General features: G+C 45.3%; 1 protein-coding gene across 1 annotated transcript in view; it reads left to right on the forward strand.

Annotated features, from left to right (window-relative positions):
• Positions 1–20137, forward strand: part of nav2a (neuron navigator 2a) — a gene marked incomplete at its 5' end in the record, with an annotated part of 102266 nt that overhangs the window by 38923 nt on the left and 43206 nt on the right. Inside the window, 8 exons of the mRNA XM_079216445.1 lie at positions 347–419; positions 1332–1560; positions 1800–1856; positions 4332–4465; positions 10787–11999; positions 13514–13623; positions 13733–13841; positions 15225–15677. Coding sequence (XP_079072571.1) covers positions 347–419; positions 1332–1560; positions 1800–1856; positions 4332–4465; positions 10787–11999; positions 13514–13623; positions 13733–13841; positions 15225–15677 — 2378 coding nt within the window. The remainder of the gene's footprint in view (positions 1–346; positions 420–1331; positions 1561–1799; positions 1857–4331; positions 4466–10786; positions 12000–13513; positions 13624–13732; positions 13842–15224; positions 15678–20137) is intronic.

The following is a 20137-nucleotide window of genomic DNA, read 5'->3' on the forward strand; positions in this document are numbered from 1 at the left end:
CGTGTTTTATGTCTGCAAAGAGGGTTTTTGTTTTGGTACCATTTGTTTTGCGTGATTGCTCAAAAACTCGAGTACAGATTTTAATCAAATTTGGTGGAACCACTTATTCAACCACTATCCCTACAAACCTTTTTGTATGAATCTGAAAATAAGCTTTTAAGTGTAGGGGAGACACTGCTGTTGACCAGGGCTATGGTTTTAACTAATATGGTTTCATGGTGATATCTATCTATTAGAAGAAGCGTGCAAAACCAGCGTGCTTCTTCACATTATACAAATATCCAAATCGGAATGTAAATGCGCTGGGTGCAGTGTTTTACCGCCCTGTCTGTGTCTCTCTGTCCAGATTGAGAATATCAACGCCTGCCTCAGTTTCCTGGCAGCCAAAGGAGTCAACATCCAGGGACTGTCTTCAGAGGGTAAGGTGGACTCCTGCACATCTGCTTTCACTGGGAACAGGAGAGGTGGACCGAACCCGGGCCAGGCCGATCAAGGCCTGTGCTGTGGGGGGAAAGAAAGATGGAGAACGAAGCATTTTTATTGGCGGGATCTTTTGCCAGGACACACTACATTAATGCCAGACAGTACACATTCAAATATGTAGGCTCAGCAGGGGCTAATGTACCAGAATGATGTTTACATCATATTTTTCACACCAGTGTTCACATTAGTGTTATCATTGAGTACATGTTCTCAAGATTATCCAACAGTCTCGAGAAAGATCATCAGAGAACCAAAGCCAGCAGTAGACAGCATGTTACATTGCATTTGTTGTGTTTTCTGGCTGCTGTTGCATGCAGCTTTGCAAGAAAATATGAGGTTACTCGCTTTAACTCCAACTCTGTTCACTCAGTCATGTCAACACCAGGCGAGGGCGCTAGCGAGTCAGGTTATGTCTCTCAAGTCCACTAAAACTAGTAGAAGGCCGTGGAGTTAAACTTAAAAGCAGTAAAGGACATGACATTGTTGTACAGCTGCAGTGGGCTTAAGGTGAAGGTGATTGAGCATTTTGTTGTTGTGACCATTTAAGTCAAAAGTACAATTTGTTTTTTGGTCACAAACTCATTTGTGGAGTTCACTGCCTACTTTGTATTAATGAGACTTAATGCTTGTGACACTGAATAGCTGTAAGTGGGCGATACATTAATTTGTCATGATCACAATCAAACAACAATACTGAAAAGTCCATAACAGCCAGTAAAAGCTTTAGTTTTTTTTTCACACAGTGAAAGTGACTTATTTCCCTCCAGCTTCCCCTTTTGACTTTATTTATCTCCCTACCTTTTTCCCATTTTTAAATATTCCCCATTGTCCCTCTCCTTGACCCACAGAGATTCGTAATGGTAATCTGAAAGCCATCCTCGGCCTCTTCTTCAGCTTGTCCCGCTACAAGCAGCAGCAGCAGCACGCCCTGCGGCAGAACTCCCAGCCGTCTCTCCCGCCCGGCGCACACCCTCCCCTGAGCCAGCAGAGCAGCGCCCCGGCCCAGCTCGGCCACTCTACGCATGGGACTCCCACCCTTACAGCCCAGAAATCAGCACAGGCCGAGATGCAGTCCAGGTGAGTCCGGCTGGCTCCGATAGTGCCGATTCTGGCAACTGGACATATAAGGAACGTAACCTTGAAACAGGGTGAATGGGTTTTGTCACTGTATTCTTCACTTTCTTGCTGTTTCTGCGGTTCTAATCCATCATTTTGTCATCTCTATCCTCCTGTTCACACCTCCTGTCGTTTATAACTGTAAACCTGACCTCTCTGTCTCTGTCCTCTTCCATATCTCTCTTTTCTTTTTTCTCTAGGGATGGCTCTCAGAGTAAACTGCTCAAGTTTTCCCTTGGTCAGAAAAAGACCTCTAGGTCAGCTTCTTGTGCCTTTCTGTTTTCTTCCTCCTGCCTCTCTTTCCTCCTCCTCCTCCTCCACACCTCCTGTCCCGTCCCCTTCCTGGAAATAGGAAGGTAGAAATTGCCCCGAATCAAGGATAATGTCTCTTTCGTACCGCAAGGAGTTTCACGTTGTTTCTTTGTCTGCGATTAAGGGCAATCTCTACCACAAGCACTATCTAATATGCATGAGTGATAGTGATAGGAACTAAGGCTCCAGGCTGCGTTTTCGGACGGCCCTGTCTGTCTGGCAGCGCGCCTCATTTGCCAAGCCTGCTAAATGGGCTGTGAAAGACCTTTAGATAACCCTTAAGTAAGTGTGTGTGTGTGTGTGCTTGACAAGCACATCCCCCATGTAATGTGACATTAATAATTAACGCAGAAAGAATCTGTTGACTGGTATGTGCGTCTATGAGATCTGTTGTTCAAATTTCTAACTTCTGCCTGCGTTCACGTTTCTCTATTTTAGCATGCAGTATTATGTGATGATGCACCCTAGATTGGATTTAGGATGTGGTTTTGCATGCTGTCCATCCCAGATTCTGTTTGCATTGCACCTGCCCCACACCAGCTCCTCTCCAAAGCAAAGCAAGGCAATGGCCCCACCTTCTGGTCAGCCTGTGTAACTACAAGATTAAGAGCTGAGCTTCTCCTAGTGCTACCTGCAAGAACACCAGGCCACCTTAAAAAACATATATATTTCCTTTCAAATTTAGCTACATTTAAAAAAATTACTTTACTGTAACTGTCAGTAAATATAACATGTAATGCATTTTAAAGAGCTGAAAGGTTTATATAAACTGTTTTATGGACAGACTATTATCAATCAGAATCAGAAACCCTTTATTTGCCAGGAATGTTTACACAAACAATGAATTTTTCTAGGCGGAAGGTGCATACATTAGACATGACAACAATCTGTCTTTAAAAATAAATGCCTTAAATTAGTAAATCAACTTAATTTCAGAGATTATGTGCACTAGAATTGAGCAAAAATGATAATCTGAGATCCGTTGCACGTCAGAATAATTCAGGCAGGTGCTAAAATAATAATAATAATAATAATAATTTCTTAAAACACACATATCCATGCCATCCATAATTTCTTCCATACAAGCCCATATCCAAAGGGGGAAGGCAGTAGACTGAATGGCCCTGCCATAATTAATAGCCAAATGATCTTAGGCTGCTCTTGACTAAATAATGTGGTGAAAACCCATTACCTCGCAATGGCCAGATAAATAAGAGCCAGTCAAAGTGAATGGCATGCCGGAAATGAGAGCGAGAGAGCGCGAGAGAGAGCGCGAGAGAGAGCGAGAGAGAGAGCGCGAGAGAGAGAGCGAGAGAGAGAGAGAGAGAGAGAGAATCTGTTTATCAGCATCTGCCTCACAGGCCCAGGATGATGATGATGATGTCGACCTGTGAAATAGCATTTCATTAGTCGTTTGTGTGCCACGACGCACAATATGGAATCAAGGTGTGATCAATCTCACCAAGGCTTATCCGTGGCGAGTATTTCCTGTCTAATCCATGCGGGGAATTAAAGGAGCAGGACGTGCAATCTGAGGTTGTTGAGCTCACACCTCCGCTGGGACCAGGTTCAGCCCGTCCAACCCACTCGGAAAAACGTCCACGCTGCCGTGAGCACATCTGTCTCTATTAGATTACTGTAGGTGGCACTGCAAGATAAATCAATCAATCGCTGAGTTTACATTTATTGAACAGTGTGTAACTTTTCATCCAAGCCACAGACCTTCAGACTAAATATGAGCCAGACACGAACATGTATCTAAAGAGTCTAAAACAGATAAAAGCATTAATAAAAGTTAGCAAAGATCTGGGCAGCAGGGTGACTGAGTAGTTAGTTTAGTCATTGGTTTGAGGTAGAGCCCAACCAGGGAGCAAGATGAACTCTTCCCCTTGGAAATCAATAAAGTAGGGAAACAAAAAGAAGAACGTTTATATTGTGAATTCAGTACATCCCACCTTTACAAGCTGCAAATTCACATCGTGTAAATCAAACAAGCCAGAGTCAGATGATTAGACTTGCCCATCATTTCTGGCAGGCTGCTCATATCCTTTTAAACGGATCATAAATATTAACAGCTTAATAAAACAATAGTGACTCAGTGCTCAGACGAAGAACAGCCATTGAATTGAATCCTTCGTTAGCGGTTGCCTGAAAACATGCGATGCTATATCCGGCGTTAGCTTTTTTAGATGAAACATGAGGAACACCCCTCCCTGTTCACCTGCTGTAACAAAGTCTTCCCGGTCCCCCGTACTCTCCAGTTCTAATCAAGTGATACCCTCCTGTTTGAAATCAGAGGCTGTAGGCTGGATTCGTCCCAGCAGAATGTGTTATAAACTTGCCTTAAACGGATGTGCTCCTTCACTGTGGCTTCATATGGAATATGTTCTTTCTACCTTGCTTCTCTCTCCCTCCATCAGACTTCCTGGCCCCTCAGCGAGGGTGTCCACTGCCGGCAGTGACATCCCTCCAAGGGGCTCGGTCAGTGCTGCCGGGAACCGACGCAGCCAGGGCTTCAGTGACAAGACCAAAGCCAACTCGCACCTGAACAAAGGTAAGGCCGTGAGACCGGAGACGGTGGCCTCGCAGCTCTTATGAATGTCAAGAACAGATTTAAGGTGAATTGGGAATCTACTCATATCGGTGCTTTCTGTGAGTTTCTGTTGCTTTGAGACCAGGAGAAAGGATTAAACCGCCGTGCGAGAAGAATAGTGCATCAGCATGCGATGCTGCATCGAAAACAACTGTGTCCTTTCAAGTGCAAACTCCTCCTTTTAATGTTTTAGGTCAATTCAGTTAACTCGGAACATTTTATATTTCACGTCACAAGGGAGGGAGAGAGAGAGCGTCTCGTTCTCAGTTCCTATAACAAGCATCCAGTTGTTGCAGCTCAGTGACTGGTCTGTACAGGTCTGTACAATGTGAGTAAGGAAGAATATCTGCCTTTGGACCTGTGTTTGGTTACTGATTTAGGGACTTTATCACAGTTTTAAGGTGAGGTGACGAGCTGGGATGTATTGGATAATGTCTCTAGATGTTATTTTGGCCTCCGTTCATTTTCTTTTACAGCATTTAGCTTGTGTTTTTGAATTCCAAACATGTTGAAACATCAATTTATCGCTGTTGCTTTTGTGATTCTTTGTGGTAATTACTACAAACATAAAGAGATTCTTTGTGTTGACGTCTTGTCTTATGCAAACGTTTCTTTTTATTGCTGATATATTTCTTATGAATCATGTCACTTTAAGTTTCTTCATTACTTTACTGTTTCATTGTAGTGATTCAATCCGATTCAATCCACTGCCGCTAGAAATTCTGAAAATGTTCGTGTTGAAGACCATTTTATTAAACAGGAATCAATGAGGTAGGAAATGGGGACGGGGCCATTGGCTTCCTCATTTCCTACCTTTTGCGCCCGTGGTCCAATTTGCTGTCGCAGCAGGTGGGATCCTGAAGATGGTCTCTAGGTTTAACTTTGTTTCTGTCAGTTTGATACCCATGAGGCTTGTACCTTTTAACTTGTAACCAGATATCTTCGAGCACTGTTTCACATCTTTTGTCCCGATGATTCAACCAGGAGAGTTTCATTTTCAGTTGGAGACGGAAATGTACTCGTTTATTTTAAACTCCTCTGACCCAGTTTAACTCGCGCTGCCCAGCGTTTCAGTTCTGCAGCATACAAACACATGCGTGTGTTTGGCAGTATGTTCAGTGAGAGCGGTGTTGTCACAACTCAGAAGGCGAAGGCTTTATATAGACTGTTAGTGTTCACAGTCTAAACTCATTACCCTGCATTAGACAGAGAATTCTGAGCGGAGAGAGGAGGAGAGGGAGGGAGAGAGAGAGAGGGAGGGAGACAGACAGAGAGCGAGAGAGAGAGAGAGAACGTGTGTGTGGGACTGTGGGACACTTATTCTGATCTGTGGCTCCCTTGGAGATGGGGCACTTTCAAGGGGTCAGTGTTGTGTTTCTGTTCGTTTGTGCATAATATGTGTGGGTTTATGAACAGTGGTTGTGTTAAAGGAATAGTACGACATTTTTTGAAAAGCTTTATGCGAGAAACTACTGTGATGTCTTTGTGCCAGCCACCAGGAAACAACTGGAAATAACACGTTGTATTTTGTTTGATTTTGTAGGGGTTTATATACCGGACCTCCTCGTGGTTGCAGCGCTAACAGTTTTTGTTTACCTGTAAGAGAAGCCAGAGGCTGTAACCGACATGAGCTGTCACTCACCAGGTGTGTGCGTGACCGGTGTGTCAGCAAAGTTTTCATAGAAAGGACTAAAGCTCATCTGGAAATCAGATCAACTTAGTTAAAAAAAAAGAGTTTACATTAAGAAAGTAGATGTACCATCCTGGCATGCATGTGTACAAGTGTGTATGTGTGTGTTTTATATGTTTGTGTGTTGTGGAGAAGCAGACCATATGATTGGCTGCAGGAAGTATGACAATCCCTTGTCGACACCCCCTCCTTCTTGCCTTTTTGTTGACATGCTTCCAAGTCCCTCCCCCTGCCAAACCACCACCCTCCTCCTGCACTCTCCGAATGGCTGGCCGAGGTTTGGGACTCTCCTCTTTTCTCCTCTCCTGTCCATCTCCTCCTGTTTTTCCATTTTTCTCTGTTCCTCCTGGACGTCTGCAGCACCTATGAGGTTTGTCAGCTCACACTTGTAGACTGCTTTGAGCTAGTGCTGCAGTTTCAGATGTAGACTTTGAGCTTTGCATTGAAACTTTGAAAGTATATCAGCAGATTTAGTTAGTTGTGTTGTTATAGATCCTTGAACGGTGTGCATGTTTGGTGCTGCAGAAAGAGGATGTCAAGTCAGTTGATTAAAGTAATGAGGTTGAAAGGATATTGGTCAACTAGTCGTCAACTGCTTGCTACCTTGGTGTGAAACTGACTCTGATTTAGAATTTCCTTTTGTGACCAAGGTGTCATTTAAAATCGTACAGTGTCAGTCGCAATTTCCAGTTTAGTTAACTTTAGTTTGCCTCAAAAATGCACATGTTGCACTTATCTGCTACACATCATCTCGGCATGTTGCGAGACGGTGTTGCTGCAGGTTCAGACGGTCAGAGAGGCACCTGCAGCTTCTATTGTGAGGCCAGATCTGCTCTGTGTCAATGGCCCTGACACCAGAACGGAGTACGGCTGTACAGTGACGAAACCGACCTGAATCTCCTCTTCTGCTCCGCGTTAACACAAAGTGACAGCGTCTGGGTGTCCACCAAGTGACACAGAGCAGAGAGAGCAGGGGGCAGCACCTGTGTGTGCACGTGCACGTGTGTGTGTGCGTGTGTGTGTGTGTTTATGTGTCTGTATGGCCGGTGCCCTCGCCGAATGAATAGCCTTCTGATGAGCCGTAGCGTCACTGTTTGAGTGTATTCATGTGGAGAAACTTTTAAAAGTTTTCGTCCTCCGCACAAAAGCCGGCTGTCCCTCTCACTTTTTGGAGCACAATGACTGAGGCGGGAGAGAGAGCCTGAGAGTGAAGGCTTCTCAAATCAGAACGTGATGAGTAAGCATACACCTGCAGCCTCACACTTTGTGCCAGTCAGATATAGTTTGTGTCGACTGTTAAATGCCTGTGAAGGTGTCGACCGATGAGTCTCTGCACCTTGGGTTTGACATCAAAAACGCCCTTTTAGTCTCGTCATATGAGGGTGACTTGTATGCAAGAAGGGCATTTTCAGGTCAGCAATTTTGCCCGCCGACCGACTGACAAGGTTAAGCGTAATGTCTTGTGACCATGAAAGGGGTCGGGGTGCTTGCGGTGTCTAAGCGGTGTCAGCCGACTCTACGTCTAATGCGTTTACCGCTCCTCTTTTTATGTGCAAGTGGTCACACTGCATTGTATTTGCTTTGGTCTCCGGTCCCGGCGGTTAAAGCGTTGGAAGTCGCTGAGCAGAACAAACATCCCCCTCTCTCCTAAACTTGACATGCATGCACAGACATGTGCACACACACACACACACACACACACACACACACACACACACACACACACACACACACGGAGAGAGAAGAGTGTTGACACTTGTGTGGAATTACACGGTTTTCCTCGGCTGTACACAGAAGGAGCGCTTGCACAGACACACGAGTGTGACGATCCATGAAACGAGTTTCGGGTCCACTTCGGCTCATTTCCCAAATTGCCATGATGTTATCAGGAGGCGCTCTGTAAAGGAGTAGGCAGAGCCGGAGACGGATTTGGAGAGGGTGAGACAGGTTTTTATGACCAGTGGTGGTCTGTGGTCCTTTTCCCTTTTGGGCACTCCACCACTCCACACGTCATTTTCTGCTCTCGGTTTTATTCTGTAATGACTGCTATAATTAAGCAGTTGAGTAGTAAACACTGAAATTCTTTCAACATGTTTCCTCAAGCAGACAGCTCGACCGGCACTGTGAAAGAGGGACAATTTGCAGATTAATTCCAGGATTTTGGCCCAAGGCGGCACAGGGCGGGTCATTAGGTCAGTGACCCATTCTTTGGTCACGTTAAGACTCTTCTGTGGTTTATTTCTGAGGAAAAATTGCTTCCTCAAGTGCATTTTGTGCTGATGTTTTGAAAAGCCTGTTTCTCAAAATGCAGCTGAAAATAAAAAGCCATAGTGGTAATTTGTGATCAGAATATTCACTAGAGAATATTCTTTCCATTGAAATGTGGTGGTTGTCGTGAATTTATGAGCCGCTTTTTTAAACTTGAGCTTATGCCTGCCTAATAAGAGGATGCATTCAACCCCCCATTTTAAAAACAGCAGACAAGTGACAAATTCCTGTTTATTTGCGACGGGCCGAAGCATTGAACCTCGTCTGGTAAACCTTGGTCGGGTTCATGACGCAATATTGTCCAGGTCCATCAGTCTCGTGTCACTTCTGACCCGACATGTTAAAGATTGACCACTTGCCCTCGCCCGTCGCAACCCAACTGGAGCGTGTCTGTCCCGGTCACCGGGTGCAGCCATGATAACTACCAGCTGTCCCCATAGTGTCCAGGGCCTCTCCATGTCCTGCCTCTCTTCTTCTGCTTCCTTTCTGACCCCCCCAAAAAGAACATTCACGGCCAGCACAGACCGTCCTGCTGGCCCGCAGCAAAGCTTCACTCATCCCAAACCTGCACTCCCCTTATTCCCTCTGTGGCCGGAGGTCCCCCTCTCATTCAGCCGCCTCCAATAGGACGCCAGCTATTAGCAACCTGACCCACTTTTACGATTGCTAACCGCTAGCACGGCTAATTGGGCTCTAATCACTTCCTAATGGCTGCATTGTTGCAGGTCTGCTCTCACTAAATGCTAAGTAGAGGGAGAACGGAGAGCTGGCGAGCGAGCGCCTATTTCTAATTAGGACATGAAAGGTGCTGTAAAAAATTAAATAAAGCGGAGAGCCAGATGAGAAAGGGGTAAACAAGCGGGTTGAGCGTTTAGTATTCTGTCTAAATGGGGACTTCATGAGGCCACATGAATAACATATGAGTATGAATTTGAGCACCGTGAGAGTGATATTATCATTGTATAATCCGTGTGCAAATATGAGTGATTCTATATGCACCGTCATCAAATAGAGTGAGATCGGCTGTGAGTTAGCCAGTGGGGCACGCTACATGCAGGTGAGCCTTTTAGTGCAATTTTTCGTAACACATAAGGGCGTCGACTTTGTTCTCTGCACATGTAGACATTACTGCACTCCATCTTTACGTAACGAATAGGTGTTTGTTTAAAGTTGAGATGAAATAAAAAATGCCCTTTAACCCATTTAGATCCCAACCCTTGTCATATTAGGCACATATTTATCAATATATGCAAAAAATAAATGTAGTCTCTTTCCATCCAGTTTTTTTTTGCAGTGTATGCCTGCATTTTCATAGGTCTAAGGTGACTACAGTTATATGAGAAGGCACAACACAGCAGCAGCAGTGACTTGGAATAAATATAAGTGTGTGTGTGTGTGTGTGTGTGTGTGTGTGTGTGTGTGTGTGTGTGTGTGTGGAGGTGGGGGTGTAATGGAACTGTTATGATTAATTCCTCCCAGTGCTCCCTGCAGAGGCCCTCTCTCTCTCTCACTGGCCGTTGGTGTTTGAATATTCAAATGTAACTGGTCTGAACTCTGCGCTGCTAGTAGCACCCCTCTGCATTCACACTGACAACCTCAGCAGTTCAGGATACTGTAGTTCTCTAAGTAAGAGCAGCGACTCGCGCCCAGGGATTCCCGCTCTTCTCTCGCTCCTTCGGCTCTTGGTAAGTTTCCCTGTAGAGATGCTGCTGAGTCACTTGTCACAGATTTACCCAAAACAGTTCGTTTTTGAGTGATGTATTGAAACAGTGGTTTACAGGAGCATGTTTGTGCTGCAAAAAAAACAAAAACGCTTTATTTTTCTAAACAGTTCATGTCCAAGTGAAACTGTATTTTTTTATTACACCGTTTATGAATGTCATTTACAAGGCAGTGAGCACATCTAGCCAGATGTAGGCAGACAATGTTTGTTTCTGAAGCAGAGGGACGCTGACCAAAAGCAGTCCATATAAGTCCAAGCCTTATAAGTGCAGCAGCACTGCTTCTTGACGTGGCCTGCTTGGCAGGACTTTAAAGCACTTGTGCCTGCTGCTCATTGTTTTTATAAACAGTTTGTGATGGGCTCCTCTCATTGTTAGTGCTAAAGGGTTTTTAACAGTTTTGGTGGCTAGCCCGAAGGAAAGCAATGGCACGTTTGGCTGGATCAACGCAGGCCACCTCCAGGCCCTTATAAGGCCACTTTGTGTGGGGTCAGTCGAGACTCAGCATCTCGTTTCTCTGCTCCCCCCCACCCCCCAGATCCTTCCTCCTCAATTGTACCTCCCTATCTCATCTTTTAATCCTATGTCTCTTTTCTGCTGCAGATTCCTCAGAGGGCATGACCTCACAGCCTTCGGTGATGACTGAGCATGCTCCGTCATCTGCAGTGACCGTCAGCTCCTCCACCAGCATTCCCGCCGCTACCTCCGCCCAGATCCCTCCCCCATTGTCGTTGTCTTCACCCTCCTCCTCCACGGCCATACCCCAGCCCAACAGCAGCAGCAAGCCCTGGAGGAGCAAGTCGGTGAGCTCCAAGCACATCTCCCCCTCTCCCTCCTCCACCAGCAGTCCCGCGTCTGCCATGCAGTCCGTCAAGCAGGAGAAGGACGCCTCGTGTAAGGCGGAAGCTCCCCCTAAGGTTGTCGCTCAGAAGTCGATGCTGGAGAAGCTTAAGCTCTTCAACAGTAAAGGAGGCTCCAAATCTTCCACATCCTCCAATGGAGCAGGGGCCCATGCCGACAGGCAGCTCGGAGCGGCGCAGGTGGAGAGAGCCGAGACCGGCTCCAACACCGAGCCCCTGGAGGAAGACGACGGCAACGTCCGGCCGGGGATGAACGGGACCAGCAACGGGACGGCCTACGGAGCAGCTCCCTCTGCGGGTACTACTGTCTCTACAACCGCCAGCAGCCCCAAAATCGCCCTGAGGGGCATTGCCCAGCGCACTTTCAGCAGAGCTTTGACTGCCAAGAAGGGCTCTATCAAAAGCACAGAGAAAGACAAGGAGAAGGAGAAGGGGAAGGAGAAAGGGAAGGAGGCGGGGAAACGCATCTCGGTCCCCGAACGGACAGAGCTCAGGGGGGACGAGCTGAAGGAGGAAGTAGCACCTGTTGCTTTAGACATGGACAGCTCAAACAAAAGGACTTCTAAAATCACCAGCTTCATTCCCAAGGGGGGTAAGGTGGCCAAAAAGGAGAGTTCCACCCCTGCACACAGCGGAATACCAAAGCCAGGAGGCAAAGCCCCGGGAGTCGGGGGTAAAGCTTCCTCAGTGAAGGAGGCGGGAGAGAGGCCTCGGAGCATGCGGCTAGGAGGGGGTCTCGGCATGCACCGCGGCCCCCTGGACCGAGACAGGGACAGCAGACACTCTAGCTCTACCTCCAGCCTGGCCTCCACAGAGGGAAAGTCCAGCGCCTCCCCCGTGGCAGGAGGAGGCACTACACAGAGCACAGCCAGCAACACCATCAGCGTGCAGCTACCTCAGACTCAACAGCACCACAGCCACCCCAACACGGCCACCGTCGCACCTTTCATGTACAGGTGAGCTGTTAGTTGCATTATGGGTAACATAGTCAGGTTTTGACAAGGAGGAAGAATAGAACAGTGTAATATCTCTGGTTCTGCTGCATGTTTTGATATGTTTTTAAAAACTATGTGAAGTACTCTTTTTCAGAATGAATGTGGCTTTAGTCATGATGTTTCTACTATAAATAATTTGAATCTGGGCTACAACACAGCGAGTAGGATCAGGCTTCATAAAACACTGATAAAACAATAGAGTCAATAAACTACTGCACATGCTCCTCTGACTAAAAGTCGTATTACACACAGCACATTTTCCAGGAATGGTCAGGTTGAATTCTTCAGTGACAACGATCTTTGAAGCTGGAAAATGTTTACTGGAGTGTATTTGTTCAGTCGTATATCTGATAACAGTTCTGTGTATGCTGTTGAATTATCTAAGCTTTTAAATAACTCCAAATTGGTGTCCAACCCTGTATATATCCGTAGTATGGTGTGTCTAGGATTTGTCGATGTTTGTGACAACTTTTTTAAGTCCTCTCATATCTGACATTTGATTCTCTGACAGCATCAGAAAGTAGCCATCTGTGAGCTGTTAACCAGGAATGTCACATCTGTGTTTGTTCACGTGTGTGTATGCAGAGTGTATTGTCTGCATGCATGTGCAAATATGTGTGGACGTTGTGCGCCTCTGACCTCTGCCCCGGTCCCAGTGTGATAAGGAAGGAGGTCCCTCGTTCTCCACGAGTCCCTTCTAACAGCCGTCTCATTAGCCTCCTGACACTTCCTGCGCTGCTGCCCTTTCTCCCTCTGTACATCCTGACCTGGAGCTAAGCAGCCCACCTCTCCAGAGCTCCCCCATCACCAGTACTCAGAACCTTAGTTTTTGTTGTTGCTGTATACCTGTCAGGTACCATTACCTGCAGCATTATAACGCCTCCAGCTGTCAGAAAGAGTCTGTTTGACAGAACGTTAAAGCAGTAAGAAGCATAAATGTTCATGTTCACCTGCTGAGGACTGGAACAGTAAGAAGAAAGCGCCCTGCCAGAGATGATGGATGTTGGTGCCTAAAAATAACCTGAAGTTTCAACCATTATTAGGTCAGTTAACTAGAAGTTAAAGAGAAGTTGACATGCTGTGCAAGAGGCAGTCTGTGGCTTTGACTGGCTCCCACTCAGAGAGAGTGTGCAGCAGTCAACAAGGACAAAGTCTGGGATCAGGCAAAGACCAAAGGCTGCATATAACCGAGGCATTCAAACGTCATCGTCTCAGAAAGCACCAGCCAGTGCAGCGGGTGAACTGTATTGATTTATTCTTCAAAGACTACCTTTTTTACTGGCATTTGGGGCTTAGCAGGCGTTCATTTTGGACTCCGGTCACAAGACTTGAAACGCAGCAGATTTAATTCTTAATCAGGTTTATCCCTCTTTCGTGACAATTTGCTGAATATTAGGTTGCCTACTAAATGCACAATAATTCAGAATCGATAATATCCCCCGCTTTGATCCCTCGAACTATTTGTTTTCTCCCAGATCCCAAACAGACGGTGAGGAAACAGGAAACCCTGAGACCAGCTCAGGAGGAAGAGGTGGAGACGTTTGCTTCACCAAGACCAGCCAGCTCTCCATCGAGGACCTTTCAGGTGGGTGATCACTTACAGAGCAGCATCCGTCCCCGTTTGGCTTGTTGTGCCGCTCAATATTTCTGAGCTTGTTTTTTTCTCAACTTGTTCTTTCCTTCGTCTCACTCAGCTGAAGACCCAGAGACTAGGCGGCTGCGTACCGTCAAAAACATAGCAGACCTGCGGCAAAACCTGGAGGAGACCATGTCCAGCTTGCGAGGAACTCAGGTCACACACAGGTAAACAAAACAAAGACATTCATTCTGCCTGCTGATTTGAACTTGCAGTCATTGGTGATTAAGTAGTGCAGCGCTGCTGAGACCAACTTAGTGTATATACTAGTGTTATGTTTCTATCCCAAAGTCTTTACTGCAAGCTTGTAGAACAACTTGTCGAAGAGTAACAGGTGCTTCAGAAGAGTATAAGGACAGAGAAAAACGAGAGGAGGAAGAATTGTGGAGAATGAAGTCGAAATGTTGAAGTAGTTTGATTCTCGACATTTCGTCTTTATTCTCAAAACGGTATTTCAACTTAATTCTTAACATTCCAGCTTTATTCTCAACTTTTTGACTTGATTCTCAACATTTATCAAAATGCAAAACACTCAAACGACTGAATATTGTTTGTCTTATGCCTGGAATTAATACCGAAAGTCCAACCTTTTCCTCTACGTTTCAAGGATTTGAGTTGGTTTGACTTTATTTAAATGTTTACTTTATTCTCAAAATGCATAATTGCCTGGCCCTGCTATATTTGCAGTAGGTAACAGAACAAATACGATGTAATTATGCTGTATATTTTGCTAAAAATCATCAGCACAAGCAATATTGCTCACTGCGTATTGCATGGTTCTCCAGTTGGTAAAGCAAATCTACTATAAAAATCCCAAAAAGAAGAAAAATGTAAGTAATTTCCTGTTCCCCTTGTCAATCCAACACTGCACATAGAGGACTTTATAAAATGTGTTGCAGTGGAAAACAACAACTCTACTGTTTGGGGATCATCAAAGTGTAGCGCCTTGCAACGGCTGAGTGGTAAACGGGCCAAATCAGGATAACTGTTGGGATTTGAACTGCCTCATGGTCAGCAGACTGTGTCTGTCTAGGTTTACAGGTATTACCTCTTTCTCTTCTTGTTGCCGTTTCTTTTGAGGGCTCTCTTGCTTTGATCGCAGTGCATGTCTTTCATGTCGTCTTTGATTCAGGTTTAGCTCTAATCACGTTCCCTCCCACAGAAGTTTGACCTCTGCTCTGGCCTCGTGTGTCTCGCCGCTGACCCAGCTGTCTCGATTTAGTTTGGGCTTTGTAGTGAGTTTCATATGTCCTGTTGTCCTGTTTTAAACCGTGACAAAGAAGCTTTTATCTCTACTTTTCCTCGGTCTGTGCACCGAGGAGATATACGCAGTTTGCTACCACAAGTTTGGTAGTTTGTGAACCTGCACGATTTCTCAAACATCTTGGTGGACAGATCGGCCGTGAGCCAAAAAAACAATACATCTGGTTGTGGTGGCGATCAAAACGTGTGAAACCTGACGCGAGATAATTTTTTTAAGATTGAATGGGGCTTCCTTTTTGTGATCACAGATTTCACCTTTTATTCTCTCTCCATCTCCTTCTGCTCAGCACCTTGGAAACCACCTTCGATGGCAGCGTCACCACAGATGTTGGCGGTGGCGGTGGCAGTGGTGGAGGCAACGGCGCCGGCGCCGCCAGCAGCAGCAGCAGCAGCAGCGGAGGGGGTCGGAGCAGCATCCTCAGCCTCACTTCTACCCGCCCCTCCCTGTCATCATGGCGACTGGGCCACTCCAGCCCTCGTCTGCAGGCGGGCGACGCCCCCTCTATGGGGAACAGCTACGGCGGCCGGGCGGCCGGCGGCCAGGCCGGACGCTACCTGTACCCCGGGCACCTCCGGCGGCAGCTGGCCGGCAGGGGGGGGGCCCTCCACAGCGTGGACCTCGGAGACAGAGCTGGGGAGGACATCGACCTGGACGGCATCGCCGTGGACGTCACCGGATACATGAGCGATGGAGACGTGCTGAGCAAGAACGCTACACGCCCTGATGATGTCGCTAGCGGGTAAGTGGATAACTCTTGATTGAGAGCTTATAATCCCACAAACAGGTTTGGAAATTGCCAGTGCAGAAAGTTTATTTGAAAGGAAAATTACTTGACAGCAGTTTTGTTCATTTATCAAGAAAAATGTTGGTTCCAGCTTCTCCAATGTGAGGATTTGCTGCTTTTATATGTCTTTTATCATTATAAATAATATACTTTTTATTTTCCAATCGTTAGCTGAAAAAAACATTTGAAGATGTCACATTGGGTTCTGGGAACTAGATTAACAGATTTCTTGATCAACAACAAATGTATTCTCCACCACTGACTAATTATTTGGCAGTGCAGTTTGGAAACATGGTAAATAGCTACTTTTTGTCACTATTATGAGCGCATCATATGTTTCTAGGCTGCTTGTAATGTGTTGTTATGGTTGTCCATGTGACCCTGCATGCTGTGAGTTGTCTGAAATACAAGCTTGCCAGAAGAGGGCGGTAGTGTTCCTATTTCTCACTATTCCCGCCTGTGATCCAAGTGCCAGATGATATGCGATGGTTCCCTACAGCTCGGATCCCACAAGTATCCCGTCTCTCTGTCTGCAGACGCAGTAATGCTAATACGCTGATAACCTGTTTATTCGCTCTCTCAGAGCCACCGTCCATGTTGTAACAGGTCCCCCCTGCATACTTTGGCTGTCACACTGTGCAATTTAAACCTCTGCTGTCATCATTATTATTCTCAGATAAAGTCGTAAAAAGGTGCCAAGGCGCCTTCGCATGGCATCGTCAGGAGAGCGTCTGGTGGTAGTGCTGCTGCAGGGATTTGTTTGAGTTCAAATTTATGCAAATATGGATAAGAGTCTGAAAGCTTAGGGAAGGAAGGTGATAAAAAAAAAAAAAAAAAACACAAGATGGAATTACCTCCTCTGTCCTCCATGGGTTTGCGCTGATTGTCCAGCCCTGAGGCAGCTGTAGAAGTCGAGGGAGCTAAGTGCTCTTGAAGTACTTGATATGTCTGAATCTGTGGCTGAGCAGACAAAGGCCAAGCCGCAGCCCCACCTGGACAGGTGAGTGATGTGAGCTGCTTAGCAGGGCCATTTGCTCGCTCTGAAACGTGATATCCAGGCCGGGATCGGACTTGCGAGGCAGGCAAATTGAGAACAATTTACTTCTGATGATTTTCTAATGCTCCGATATTGTTCAGACTGCAATTATAGATGACGCTCCTGATACATTTCATTTGTCCTTTTTGATTTAATCATAAATCAAAAAGAAGGCCGTCGCAATGGTTTAACCATCTTAAACAGACACAGACTGATGGAGTCCACCCCCACCACCCATCTCCACATCCTCGGGACATTTAGCGGTTAAGATGTTAACCAAGGGAGGAGGAGCGGGCATTTAGATTGCAACAGTAGCCTCTCACATTTCGACTCCTTTCCTCCACTTAAATGACACACATAAAGACACCTATCAATGCGGTAAGCATAAGGTTAATTCATCCAGTTGTTGCTTGACAGAAAACTGAATTTTGATAATTCATTGTTTGTCTTTTATTAAGTCAACTTTTAGTTGTTCTCACCAGTTCTATATATATATATATATATATATATATATATATATATATATATATATATATATATATATATATATATATATATATATATATATATACTATATTCATTGCTTTGTATTTACTATCTTTGGGTTTTGGACTGTTGGTCAGACAAAACAAAGCAATTTCAAGACCTTCAGCTCTGGGACATAGTGCTAATTTCTCACCATTTCAGGCATTTGATGGACAAAATGATGAATCTATTTAACAAAAAACAACAACTGGGAGTTGAATATTTGATGAAAACTGTTATTTATAAGCAGTCTAACAGTAGACTGAGATCAGATGAGCTGATGTCTGTCTAGCTAATTGATTTAGTCATCTCCTTCAGCAGAGACAACATGACTGATGACATATTTAGTGTCTGCATCTTTTTCCTCCAATCTTCAACCCCCTTTCCTTTCGGCTTCTCTGGCCCTTAGAGACCAGGACCCCCCCACACCCCATCCCCCCCATTGCCTCCTTGGCTCGGGGGTACGTTTCCCGATCCATCCCTCTGCCCTCCCCCTTCCTTCGTATCCCTCCTCCGCTCTCCGTAGCCAGACCCAACATCCAGCCAGGAGGGGAAAGCATGCGGAGCTGAGGAGAGAGGCTGCATACCAACACACACATACACACACATACACACACACACACACACACACACACACACTCTCAGGCTACTCACGGACACATAATGGAGAGTTCACTGATACAGCTCACCCACTTGTGATATTGTCATGATCAAACGCGCTCTCACCTGCTGATAATATTCACATAGCAGCAGAACTCGCGCGCAGGTTCAGACCTGATAGTCAGACAGTTGGAAACGGACACCTTTTGCTTTGGAGATTTGTTTTATCAACGGGGATCGACACGCACCTGGACTTGTTTATTTTTGCTTCGGACTAACTGTTTTACCATGTGTGAGGCAGAAAGGTACGTCAGAGTGTTTCAGACTATCTAGATAAAAAACTGACGCTTAAAAACAGGCGCTCTCGACGTGATTGTTTTTTTTTTCCAGAGCGTGACAGTTTGTGAATTTCCTCCGGTTGGTCCCACAGTGTGTGCATTCTTAGTAAGTCAAATGTTTCTGCAGCTTCATTTACTCAGTAGGTTTTGCTTCTGCTTGTTACTGTGGCTGTGTAAACTCTACCTGGCTGCTCGGTTTCAGCCCATAAACTGTCTTGTTTGGACACGTTCCTCCCGATTGCAGAAGGTTACAGGTTAACCAGTGTTTGAAAACAGGAGGACAGAGAGGCTCGGTTACTCATTAGTGTGACGGATTAACATGGTTTGTGTGCGTCTTCAAGGTGACTTTGTTTTGGGGGTGATGGATGATTCCCATAATGGACGGCTAACCCCCCCTCGGAGTGGGTCCTCTGTCAGAGCCGGATCCCACCATTCTTCACCTTTCTTCACTCTGTCTGTCGTCTCTTTTATTGTGAAAATATGCTTCACAACAAAGTCTTGTATCAGTGATTGGTGGTCCATTTCTAATTTTATTTAACTTCATTGGTGGGCATCTTTGCATAAAAATTGCCATAGCATAAGACACTAAATATTAAAAATGTATTTAAAATGGTCTTTGAAAATACGTACTGTAAAATTCCATACATGTTGAAGACAATACAGGTGAATAAGGTAAAACATTTACTAATAGATATCACCATGAAACTTGCCCAGTTGATTACTTCCATTAAGACTTGTTTTTTGTATTACAAGTTTTCTGAAATGTTGTGTTTATAAAATGCAAATTAAGCATTATGCGAGGCGAACCTTTGGTGGATTTAGGAGAAATCTACAGATGCAAACAAAGTAGTAAAAAAAACAAACACCTGAATGTGTATTGTTGATGTTTTCTCCACTAGTCTGGAAGCCAAAATTGACGAGTGCATGAAAAACAATGCCTTTTCCTGTGGTGTCTCTCCTTAAGGTCCATAAAGGCAGCTGAGTACATACAAGTGTTTAATCTGGATTTTAAGCCTAAATCAGGCTCCTCCTCCCTCTCTTCACGATGTTTGTTCCAGCTCCTTGGTTCATGGTAACTAAATGCTGAATCTCCATGTTTAGTTTGGACTCTGGGTAATGGTTAGCAGACTGCTACCAGATGACCTGGGAGAGTAGCCCCAGCCTTTGTAGTCCATCCATGTTCTGGTGAGAAAAATGCAACATCTGGTACTTTCGAGTTTGCTGCTAAAACAGCGTTCACATGCTGTCCGGTACAACAAATCCATCCCAGTCTGCTTTATATCTGTTCCAGATCGCCACAGTGAATTCTCACCCTTTTGCTGCAGCTCCCGTCGGCTCGACAGAGCTTCTTTTAGCGCATTGTTTTGGTTTTCCAGCCTACAAACTCAACTCTAATTAACGTCATTTCCAGCAGCAGCTGTGTTGAGTAAAAGAAGAAGAAAAAACTCAGATAAGCCCAGACAGATCAAGTGAATGACTGGCTGGAGAAGAAATTAAACACATGCATGTAGCAGCTTTTCAGCCTGTTTTGTGCATCAAAGTGGCCAAGAGAAAACATCATTATTGAGACTTTAACTATTTAGTTTTTCAATTAAATTGGTTCCTAGAAAAAGGCTGTAAAATGACTGTAAAAAAAAAATGGCTGTAAAATAAACATTCTAAAGTCTGCCGTTTGTCCGGCATCTGTTTAGGTTTGAGTGACTTCTGGTTGCCGTTAAGTTTCTGTCTCGCAGCTCAGATGCTGATTTGGTTTGACTGCAGGTTACACAAAGGAGCTCTGTCTATATTATACACTGCACTCTGTGTATACTGTATATATACATGTAGGTATAAATGTCTGTTTGTGTGTGTGCTGGGGTTGCCTCTTTCTGAGATCCACCGAGAGATAACACAGAGCGTGTTTTAGTGGTCGAACT

Source organism: Taurulus bubalis (assembly GCF_910589615.1).
Source record: "Taurulus bubalis genome assembly, chromosome: 4".
In the NCBI taxonomy this organism is placed as follows: Eukaryota; Metazoa; Chordata; class Actinopteri; order Perciformes; family Cottidae; genus Taurulus; species Taurulus bubalis.